General features: G+C 67.1%; 1 protein-coding gene and 1 non-coding gene across 4 annotated transcripts; one reads left to right on the forward strand and one right to left on the reverse strand.

Moving 5' to 3' along the window:
• PLEKHG2 (pleckstrin homology and RhoGEF domain containing G2) lies at nt 1-8,906 on the reverse strand. 3 transcript variants are annotated; one of them, XM_062176547.1, is made up of 19 exons: nt 8,187-8,906; nt 7,516-7,650; nt 6,597-6,865; nt 6,419-6,519; nt 5,742-5,808; nt 5,566-5,612; nt 5,175-5,325; nt 4,838-4,975; nt 4,484-4,684; nt 4,065-4,157; nt 3,897-3,983; nt 3,591-3,624; nt 3,408-3,509; nt 3,275-3,322; nt 3,161-3,199; nt 3,007-3,023; nt 2,680-2,781; nt 1,663-2,560; nt 1-1,583 (listed from the first exon to the last, which is right to left on the reverse strand). In XM_062176547.1, the coding sequence occupies exons 2-19, from the start codon at nt 7,622-7,624 to the stop codon at nt 85-87; spliced, it is 4,002 nt and encodes a 1,333-aa protein (XP_062032531.1). In that variant the 5' UTR covers nt 7,625-7,650; nt 8,187-8,906; the 3' UTR covers nt 1-84. The 3 variants fall into 3 exon arrangements, with proteins under 3 accessions (XP_062032531.1, XP_062032530.1, XP_062032532.1); XM_062176546.1 differs by having other exon boundaries at nt 2,680-2,856; XM_062176548.1 differs by lacking the exons at nt 7,516-7,650; nt 8,187-8,906 and adding an exon at nt 7,229-7,496 and having other exon boundaries at nt 2,680-2,856.
• A 344-nt stretch (nt 8,907-9,250) lies between these two features.
• Nucleotides 9,251-9,343, forward strand: TRNAI-UAU (transfer RNA isoleucine (anticodon UAU)). The gene is given in 2 exon segments: nt 9,251-9,288; nt 9,308-9,343. It is a non-coding gene; the product is annotated as a tRNA-Ile (tRNA).
• The last annotated feature ends 1,612 nt before the right edge of the window (nt 9,344-10,955 follow it).

Here is a 10,955-nt window from a genome sequence, read left to right on the forward strand (position 1 = left end):
GCAATCTGGATTTCTGCATGAAGTTCTGGGGGCCTGTGGCATCCGATTGTAGTCCTTGCTTTGGGGGAGGCCTGCTGTCCCCGTTCACGTGGGAAAAGGGGCCTCGGGAGCCCCCTGGGCCCTGCGAAGGCCTACAGATTCCTGGGTGGGGGCCAGGAGAGCAGGGTGGTTTAACCTGACCTGGGTCTTGGCCGGCCGCAGCCGCCCACCACCCCCAACCTGGATGCTGACTGTGGTGGCATAACTGAGCCGCCGGGCTGGGGGTGGTGGGGGCTGGGGCTGGGGCGGTGGGGAAGGTGCCCGTGATGTGGGGGCAGAGGAGGGCCAGGGGCCCCGGGAGGCTGCAAGGGCCTCTCCCCCAGGCCCCTGCCGCCGAGCCAGGCTCTGGCTGATGTACGAGGCTGCCAGGTACCGGGAGAGAGCAGCTGCACTGGGGCCCAGGAGCTGGCGGGTGGGGGGTGGGGGGCTATGGGGTGGGGTGAAGTCTGAAGACTCTGACCTGGCAACAGGAGAGACCACGTGGCTTCCTGGTTTGGACAAAACCACAGTGGTCTCCACTGGGCTGGATGACTGGCCCTGAGTGTCCAGGGAGGTTCCTTGCTCTGGTAGCGCTGTGGCATCCGGAACCGTGGTGAGGCCCTCCTCCTCCAGCAGAGCTGTGGGCTTCGGGGCCTGGGTGTCTCTGAGGCTTTGCTCCTGGAGCGGGGCTGCAGCAGTCCCATCCTGGCCGTCCGGGTGGCCACTCTGCTTGGGCAAAGGTGGGAGGGCTTGGACCTGCATGTCTGTGAGGCTTTGGGGCTGGGGCAAGGCTGTGGCAGCTTGAGCCTTCGGGTCTGGGGGGTCTTGGGACAGAGACGGTGGTGGAGTGTCAGCTGGGATCTGAGGGTCTGGGTGGTGTCCATGGGCAGGCGAAGGTGACGCATCTGGAACCCGAGCGTCTGAGAGGTCATATACCAAGGGTGGTGGGATGCTGGCTGGGATCGGAGGGTCCAGGCTGCTTCCACACATCAGCCAAGGGTCAGCAGCTTGGTCCCCAACATCCCTGGAGCCTCCTTGCACAGTTGCTGGTGTGCGGCTGGGGCTCTGGCCGTCGAGGTGGTCTTCTTGCCCCAGCAAAGGAGTGGTGGCCGACCCCTGGACAGCAGGACAGCAGCTCTGCTTGGGCGAAGCTGGGGTGTCCAGGTGGTGCCCCTCCCCGGGCGCCTGTACATCCACACGGCTTCTATGCTCAACCGAAGGACTGGGGGCTGGAACTTCGATTTCAAGGCAGCCTTGATCAGGGAACGTTGTAACGGCTGGAACGTGGATGGCTGGGGGGCCTTGTATGGCCGGAGCCTGGAAACTTTGGGGCCCCCCTTTCTCAGGCAAAGGGGTAGGAGGTGCAGGAATGCAGGTGCCCACGTGGTCTTGCTCAGACAAATCTGAAACATTTCGATCCTGACCATCCAGGAGGCCTCCCTGCTTAGACAGGGGTGTGGCAGCTTGGACCCGGACAGCAGGGCCCAGGGGCACAGACTCCTGGGCACAGGCCAGTGGGAAGGCCAGCTCACATACCAGCACATGTCCAAAGGCAGCCAGGGGCCCTGTGTGAAAAGAAGAGGATGGAGTCGGAGCCGACACCCAGCTGGGGCCACTGCTGCTGACCACATACTTGAACCTTACCTGGCTCAGCCTGCTCCTGGGGCAGGCAGGGGGTCGGCTGGGGTTGGGCCAGGACCCTTGGCCGGCGGCGGGGGGCGTTGGCTGATGCCCGGGTCTCAGCCCGCTGCATCTGCTGGATGCGCTCGCTGTAAAGCCGGGCCAGCTCTCGCACCCGGGACGCCGCCCTCTCCGAACTCGGGCCTCCCGCCTTGCCGCTCCCACTGCCTCCACCCAGGTCTGAATCCTCCAGGATCAGCAGTGGCTCTGGGAAGCCTGGCCGGGCCAGCTGCCCCTGCTCCAACGCCTGCCATGCACTCCGGATTTCTGAGCAAGAGCGGAATTCCAGCTCATCTGGGAACGGCCGATCGCGGGTGACACTCTCGGGCTGGAAGGCTGGGAAAGATACCCCGTCTTCATCCTCCTCCGGCTTGGCCCTGCTTCCCGAGGGCTGCTCCCCCAGTGCCGCAGGGTTGTTTCCGGCGGGGAACAGTTCTCTCCGGGAGGCTGCAGTCTCAGCCGGCTCCTGCAGGGGCCCCTGGAGCCAGGCGTCACAGGGCAGGGCGGGAGCGCTGGCGAGACTGGGGATGTCGGGGACGCTAGGCCTGGCTGGAAGGCAGGGCATTTCAAAAACACTGGAGATGTCGGAGAGACTGGGAAGGCAGGGAACTTGGGGAATTTCAGAGTTGGGAGCATCAGGAATTCTGAGAAGGCTGGGAATGCTGGCAATCTCAGCTGCACTGGAGCTTTCAAGCCCTTCCAGGACGTGGAGAGGGGAAGGCTCCCGCTCTTCCATTGCCAACTCTTCCTCCTCCTCCTCTTCGGAAGAGTCCCGGCTGGGCAGGGCTTGGAATGTGAGGGTCTCGCTGTCGCCCGCCACTGGGGAGTCTCTGGGGAACTCTGGAACGTTGAGGGCTGATGGCTGTAGGGCATGGGGGAAGGGGTTGAAGATACCAGGGTGGGTGGGCTCAGCCGTCCCCTGGTCTGTGTCTGTCTGAACCCAGGGACCCCGGGGCCCTCAGCGGGGGGAGCCCAGCTCACCCCCGGGTCGTGGAGGCCTCTCTGGCTCAGCAGTTCCAGGATTTCCTCCGTGATCGAGGTCCCAGTGGGGTCGAGCGTGGGGGGCCCCGCATCCTCTGGGTCCTCGGGGGGTCCACAAGCAGAAACCAGTGGCTGAGGCTCTGCAGGTGCATAGAGCTCCCCCTCGCTGCCAGCATGCTGTGGGTGGCAGGGGATGCACGGCCCAGCCAGGGGGGCTCCCAGCCCCACCACCCTGACTCCCTCCTCGTTGGACCCGGCATTCCGAGATTCCAGTATCACCAGACCCCCGTGTCAGGACCCCAGACCCTGTCCCCGAGTATCTCTTACCTTGACTCTAGGCTTCTCTGGGGATGGAGGTGAGGAAGAGAGCAAGACACAGAACAAGTTACTCTTCGTATCTGGTGCGCGGCCCACCCCTCCCACACCCTCCCCCAGCCCCTCCCAGGAGAGACAGACAGATGGGGATGGACCCATCACTGACCGTTCTGTGCAAACACGACACAAGGGTCCTTCACTGGCTCTGGGGGAGGACACAGCGATGTCAGGGGCCTGGCTCCCACCTGGTTCCCAGGTCACCACAGCTGGTGGTACTCACCGGACTGCCTGCGGCCACGGCGGCTGCCAGTAGGGGCCGGAGATGGAGCTGCGGGAGAGGGGTCAGAACCCCCGTGTAAGCCCACTCCGGGGTGCTAGGGAAAGGGGCACTGGGGGGGCCGGGGCTCATTTACCTGTGTGCCTCCGTCCAGGGGTGAATGTCCTGGCATCGCGGGGCCGCGGGGAGCCAAGAGGGGGTGTCAGGGGCTCTGGGATAGGCTTACTTTTGGGAGCACCTGTAGGGAGAGTTTGGGGCCAATAACCTACTTTCTCGTGCAAGTAACCCCAGGTGCTCCCACCCCGAGGCCCCAACTCACAGTGCAGGCTGTTCTCAAGGAGAACTTGTTTGGCCTGAAAGACAGAAGGAGGAGGGCTGGGGGGCTGGGCTCCCAGCAGGTGCTTCCTGGCTGCTGACCCGATCCTCACCACAACCCTCGGGAGGTGCTATTGCGCTTCCAGGCCCAGGGAGGTGGTCAGGGCACCAAACGGGCACCTGGTGGAGCGGGGGGTCAAACCCAGGCAGGGCAACCTGCACCTCTAGCGTCCCTGCACTCAGGGGGTCTTCGGGGACCACGGCGGGAGTCCCTGGCACTTGGAGGACCCAGCCGTGGCAGGAGCTGTACCTTGGCAGGGATGGAGGCGGGGTGGTTCTCAAAGAAGAGGCGCTGGAGGCAGTGAATCCACAGCCTCTTCTCTTCCTGGTTCTTGGCCTGGCGGGGGTGGGGGGCGTGGAGGTGGAGTCAGGGAGCTGGGCTGAGGTCCTGCCCGCCCGGAGACCCACCGCTGCTCACCTGGAGCAGGTGCCTGTGCTTGGGAATGGTCAGATCCGACACTTTGAAGCCTAAGGGGTCTCGCGGATTCTCACTCACACTCAGGTTGCAGCACTGGGTGAAGGGGCAGGAGGGGCAGCAGGCTCAGAGGCGGGATGCCCTTGTGGGTGCAACTGCACCCCTGCCCCCTGCAAGATGTGCCCCACGGGGTTGTCCCCTGTTCCCCTTCGACCTCCTCCCCCGGGCAGACCCCTCCTGCCCCCGTGGAAAGATGCTCTCCCCCTCGCCACCTCCCAGGAAGACACCTGCCTTGTGGGCAAGTCCATGGCCCACCCATCACTACCCGGCCTTGCCTCCGTTCTCGAACCCAAGATAACGTGGCCCTTTAAAGTCGGGGTGCCCCTTCCCACCCCGTCAGGTCTACAGCTACCCAAACTCACGAAGATGTGGCCCTTGTAGGTGTATTCCGGCCCCCGGCGCTTGGCCACCAGCAGCATCCGTGAGAAGAGGAAGAGCAGCCGCTCACCCCCACGGAGCCGGGGGCCACCTCCTCCGCCCCCTCGGAACGCTCCCTCCAGCACCAGCTCCCCGAAGGCACTGAGCTCCGGGCCGGTCCAGCCGCTCAACCGCCGCTGCACTTCCTGCCCGGGGCCCCGCCAAGGTGGGTGACACCCACAGACATGCCAAGAAGCAGGGGTTAGCAACTGGGGCCACGCTCGCCCTCCTCCAAGGCAGCCTCTGAGGGCGCGCCCCCACTTCACTCACTGCCCTCACCCAGCCCACCCTGGGACCACCTGGAGGCGAGCCGCGTGCTCCTGCTTGCGCTTCATGTCATTGATGTACCAGGCCACCGCCGTCATGGACACGATCGCTTCCTCCACCATCTCGCGGCCCCCGGCACCCGGGCCCTCTGCCCAGTGCTTGCCCAGTTCCTGCAGGGCAGCCGCAGGGCACACACACAGGGAGGCTTAGAGACAGCAATGTAAAGGGAGGGGCAGAGGCGGGGGGGGGTGTCCTGTGGGGGCCAGGCCCCACACCCACAGCACAGGCAGGCCGAGGACACGCCTCCGGCCTTGCCGACTCACGGCCGGTCCTCCCTCAGATGCATGGGCCCGGCCCCCTCCCGCTCACCTGCAGCAGCAGGTGGTACTTGAGGATGCGCTGAACGGGCTTCAGCAGGAAGCTCTGCAGGGGCAGTGAGTGGCGGAGCTGGGCCTGGCGCTCCTGCAGCCACAGGGCTGCTGGCGGAGACAGCGCCAGCTCCCGGAGCAGGGCCAGGGAGCTGGGGGCACAGCACACAGGTCAGCGGGGGCTGCCAGCTCCGACTGACAGGCAGGGCTGGGAGGGCTCAGGGAACGGCCAAGGTTCAGGAGCAGTCAGGGCGGGGACAGGGGCAGCTAGGGAGAGGTCACGGCATGGCAGGGGCTGGAGCTGGGTGGGCCGGGGGGCGGGGCGGGAGGCTGGCCCGCACAGCAGCTCATGGCCACAGCCTGGGGCCCAGCAGGGGCTCCGTGCCCCTCACCTCGGGTAGTTCATGCAGTACAACGTGTAGATGTCAAAGTCCTCGCTCTGCGGGGGACACGGGCGTCAGGGAGACCCCGGCCGCCGGCTTCCTGTGGCTCCCCTCCAGCCTAGCCCACGCCTGCTCTCCCCCTGCCCGAATCCCACCCAGGCAGGGCTCCCCGCCCCTGCACTCACCCTCTGCACGAAGCACTGGGCGATGCCTCCTGCGCTGCTGCTGCCCTCCAGGTCCTCCAGGAGCTCGCTGCGGGGGGAGGGGAGGCCTGAGGAGCTGCCCCACCCCCACCAGCCTCTGGGGGGACTCCGGGAGGCTGACATCCTGACAGCCGGCTGGGCAGAGGGGCTTGGGGGCTGCCAGGCTCTCTCGAGGGGTTGCCGTGTCCCAAGGAGGGGTCCTCTGATGGGGGTACCATGTGATGACAAGGAAGGGGCAGCATGGCCCTGGGGGGAAGCGGGTGCTGTTGACCCCCAGAGCACTGAAGGCGCCAAGATCCTGTGGGATGCTCAGAGGGCCTGGCCCTGGGGCCCAGCAGTCTCCTCACTAGGGTGACTGACCATCCTGGCCTGCCCGGGACAAGGAACTCTCAGTACTGACCCTGGCAAACGAGGACAAGCCAGCCACACAGACTCGCAACCACAGGACCCACAAGACTCCGGGATTCATCGGGAGCCCAGGCCTGGCACAGGGCTGAGCCCCAGCCTGACGCCTGTGCCCTCTCCTGATGCTCGAACCTCATCTGGGCCGTACTGCCCCCCGGCCTCGGCCCGTCCATCCCAAGGTGTGGCTCAGGACACAGCCCCAGCCTCCCACCACTCGCCCCAGCCAGTGCCCCGCCTGCCCCTCTGCCCCTGACCTGCTGAACTCGTAGATGTCCTCGATGTTGGCAAACAGCGTGCCCAGCTGCTCCACGCTCAGCCCCAGGACCCCGCCGTCCAGCAGAGGGCCCAGGTAGTCCTGTGGGGGGGTGACTGAGGTTACAGGAGAGGGGCAGGGAGACCCTGGACCCCCACGCCCTCGGCTGCCCACCTCACCTCCACGATGCTGCGAAGGTCCCGGACATAGGCCCGCTCTGTCTCCACAATCTCTCGGGCCACACGCTCCAACCTCGAGGGTTTCACTGATGCTGGGAGCCCCACAGGCGACAGATCCAGGCGGATGGGGGGCCCTGGCGGGGGCTCAGGCCTGGAGGCTGGACAGGCCGGAGGGGGCCCCAGTGCTGGGTCCCCCTCAGAGCCCACAGTGCTCAGGGACGTGGAGCTCCCAGACCCTCTGGGGGAAGCCATGGTGGGGGCTGCAGGGGCTGCAGGGGCACAGAGCAGGGTGTCAGGGCATCTCCGCCAACACCCCTTCCCACAGCCCCCACGCACCCCCACCCGGCCGCAGCTTTCCCATGCTCCCTCCTCCCCTTCCCTCCCCCTGCCCCGCCTTGATCCAGTTCTGTCTGGAGCCCTCTTGTCCCCCGAGCCCCAGCCAAGCTGACCTTCATTAACTTGCCCATCTGGCCCTGCCACTCTGAAGCACGACCCCGTCCATGCCCTGAGGGCACAGCCCAGACTCCGGGACCTGCAGTGTGGCCGCGGCAGACTCTGCAGCCGGGGTCCCGCAGCCTGCACAGCCCACCGCACTGAACCTCCTGGTGCTGCAGCTCGCAGCCTGGTCTCACCTCCGAGCCTCTGCGTGTACTGTTCCCTGCGTGTGGACTGCTTTTCCTTTTTGTCTCTGCCCAACTCCGCGTCCTCTTCATCTCTGCCTCTTCAGCTTGGATGTCCCCGCCTCCAGGAAGCTCTCCCGGAGCCCCCAGACCTTTCCCCATCACAGCCCTGACCACCTGCCGCCTGCTCTCCTCCCTGTGTGCCAGGGATGCCCCGGTGCCCCTCACAGCCGGCACGGCCCAGCGTCTCAAACGCGGGAGCGCAGGCCCCCCGGCTCCGCCCCCGGCTGCAGGCTCACCTGTCCGAGTCTCACACTCAGCTGCGCAGGCACACACCTCCTCGCTGCGGCCACACCCGAGGTGGAGGCTGGGTTTGGGCGGGCTCGGTCCCCGGGCTCCCTCGGGCATGGCTGAGCGAGCGGCTCAGCAGCGACCTGCGGAAAGACCCCCGGGATGTGGGACACGGGATCCCGCAGGCGCCTCTGCCGCCCAAGCTCTAGCTCGGGGGTGGTGGAGGCTGGGGACGAGGAGCAGCCCCCGGGAGCGACTGGCGCAGGAGACACAGGCGAAGTGACAGCCGAGAGGGGGCCGGGGAGGGAGGAGAAGCCGCGGAACGAGATGGGGAAGCGGAGACAAAGAAGGGAGCCAAAGCGCCGTAGAGGCTGCGGCCGGCGGCTCCGGGATCCTGGGAACGCTCGGGCTCCGCCTGGAGCGGAGGGCGAGGGGCAGGGCTGGGAAAAGCCGTAGGCGGGAGGCCGGGGGGTCCCAGGGGAGGGCGGAGGCTGGGGGACCGGATGCCAGGGTCCCGCAGACGGCTCCCTCCCCCGCCGAGGGCCGCGCGCCGCCGGGGCGCTGGCCCGGAGCCCTGGACGCCCCCGGCCGGTGCCGCGGCGCCCCCCGCCGGCACGCCCCCCTCATTGTTCCGCGGCGCCGCCCCTCCCCCACCGCGGGGCCCGCGCCTCCCGCTCACCTCCCCCGGGCCGAGGCTGCCCGGGTCCGGCCCGACCCCAGCGCGCTGCTCCGGGGGGCTCTCGGGCTTCAGCCCCCAGAATCCGGGGTCTCCCGCGCAGTGGGGGCCGGCGGGCCCAAGTTCTCGGTGTCCTGAGTTGGGGGGCCGGGAGCCTCGACTCTTGAGTCTCGGATGGGGACCCTGGGTCTTCCGCGTGGGGCCGTGCGGGACTCCCGAGTTCCCCTCACTCTAGTGGCGGGAGCGTAGGGCTTCCAACTTCCAGAGCCCCCTCGAAGTGGTGGACGCTGCAGCCCCAAAGTGCCGCGCTGGGGCTCTGGAGGGCCCGACCCCAAGTTCCTCCAACCCAGAGGTCCTGGGCGCGGGCTCCTGCGGACTCCTGGAGGGAGTCTGTGGTTCCGGGTCCCGAGTCCTCCAAACAGGGCTGCGGGACGCTCGGTCTCCAGGGTCCCTCGGGGGACTGATGTCGCGGGCCGCCGGCTCCCCCAGGTGGGGGCGCTGGATACCTGAGAGCTTCAAGCCCGGGTGCCGGGCACCTGGATTCCGAGGTCTCTACGGACGTGGTGCAGAAATTCCGGATGCCTGGGTCCAGGACTCGGGGCGCCTCAGGCTCCTGGCTGGATGGCAAGGGGGATCCTACGGCGGTGGCGGCGCCACATCTGGGGCGGGAGAGTCCGGACCCAGCTGTGGGGCGGGGGGCGGTCGCCCCGGGCTTCCCCTCCCCCCGCCGCCCGGGCGCATATCCTGTTCCCGCCCGCGGGGGGGAGGGGCCGCCTTCCGGCCGGCCCGCCAGCGAAGGGTTAAGACCCCGCCTTCCCAGTAGCTGAATATTCATGAGGAGGCGCGTCCCAGGCAAGCTACACGCCCACATTCCAAGAGCCCCGCGGACTATTTCCTTTTACAGCAAGGGCCTCCGAGGCGTGAGAATTCGTGACTGGGCACGTACTCTTTCCTATTGGTCAGCCAGACGGTTTCTATTTGCATATGCAATACTAGGCGGAGTTGTCCAGCCAGGTCACGTGGTTATGAACGATTGAAGGACTCCACGGCGCAGGGGTGCGGCCGGAGCTCCAGTGGCGCAATCGGTTAGCGCGCGGTACTTATATGACAGTGCAGGCGGAGCAATGCCGAGGTTGTGAGTTCGATCCTCACCTGGAGCACTTTTAGTTCCCTCGCCAGTTTTCATAAACTTATACATCTCATAAACCAACCCGAACGTCTGCATCACTTAGAGAAATAAGCATTTCCATCTCCTGAATTTTCGGGCTGGAAACTCTCGTGGGACTTGGTGACAGTCCGCCGAAGAGTTCTCTGCACAGGGTTGGGGGGGAGGTGCTGTTTCCGTACTGGCCACCAGGGGGTGGTGTCACCTCTTGGTTAGATGCCCTGAGCAGCAGATTAGAGTCTGCAAATCTCAGTTTGACACTTGTGGGTCCTCCGCAAACTGCGGTAGGGCTCTTCCTCTTTCTCCCTTATTCAACTTGTCTTCTCTCGACTTCTTCCAACGACTGAACATTCAGTGTGTGCCTGACCCCGCTTAGATGCAGGTGGTAACAGCAGTGAACTTGACTTCCTAGGGAGGAGATCACTAAAAAGGCCACGTTTGTGCAAAGACCTGGAGGAGGGGACGAGCCACGAGGACAGCAGGGTCTGCGCTCGGCACAGGGGCAGCCAGTGCGGAAGCCCTGGGTCCAGGCGGGCCCCAAGTGTCGGGGAAGTGAGGGGCAGGCTAGGAGATGGCCAACCGTGAGTCGTGGCCATCCAGCGCTCAGGACTTCCGTGCGATTCAGGTGCCACACCGGCTTCCTTTGACCGGCTGGTGGGGGGTGGCCAAGCGCCGTGGTGGCCGCGAGCTGGGGTGTCTAGGGACTCCCAGGCACTTGGTCAGAGCACGGGCAGCGGGCGTTGGGGGCGGCCTCCTTGGGTGCGGTCTCCTTTGTTCTCTGCGGCCGGCTCTGTGCTGCCCGCCGCCGGGGGGCCACTTCCCTTCTCCTAGGCCGGGACAGGGGCTCCTTCCCACCAGGGAGCCAGGCCGTTTCCTGGACGAGGAGTCCAAAGGTCAGCGGGTGCCGGTGGGGAGGACCGAGGCGGCCTGGGGAGAGGGCGCAGAGGAAGAGGAGGGAGGGGTGGGGGACGGAGGGGAGCAGGGGCCGAGGGGCAGCGGGGGCCCGGGAGGCGTGGGGCGGGGCGGGGCGCGGGCGCTGACGCGGGGCCGGGCGGCTTCCGGGCGCGGGGCGCCGCCTCCCCCCGGCCGGCCGAGGCGCCCGACGCCTCTTGCCTTGTATGGTCCGAGGCCGCCGCCGCTCGGGCCCCGCCCGCACGCGCAGGCCTCGGAGCCCGACCCCAGCCGGAGCCCAGGCCGCGACGCGCAAGGCCCGGAAATGCCTCGGGACCGGGGCGCCCGAGGCCTCCGGTTCTCAGAGAGCAGGGCCCAGATCTCAGGGGTCCCGAGGTTCTCGAGTCCTGGAGACGGGAGCGCCCCCTCCCCCGGACTGCACGGGCCGGCACCTTCCGTCCCCGCCCGCTCGGGCCTAGCAGCCCGGCAGGACGCGAGCGCAGCGTCCCCGGACGCCCGGGAACCGGCTTGCCCGGTTCCTCCCGGTGACCTCACCTGGCCCCGCCCCCTCAGGTGAACGGCGGGGCTGGTGACGTCACTTCCTGCCAGGTGAGCGCCGCAGGGCGGCTGGGCTCTGGGCCGCCGCTCCCGCTTCTGGAAGAAACTCGCGGCGCCCCCTCCCCGCCCCTGGACAGCACAAAGGCCAGGGTTCCAGT

Source organism: Lepus europaeus, chromosome 19 (assembly GCF_033115175.1).
Source record: "Lepus europaeus isolate LE1 chromosome 19, mLepTim1.pri, whole genome shotgun sequence".
In the NCBI taxonomy this organism is placed as follows: Eukaryota; Metazoa; Chordata; class Mammalia; order Lagomorpha; family Leporidae; genus Lepus; species Lepus europaeus.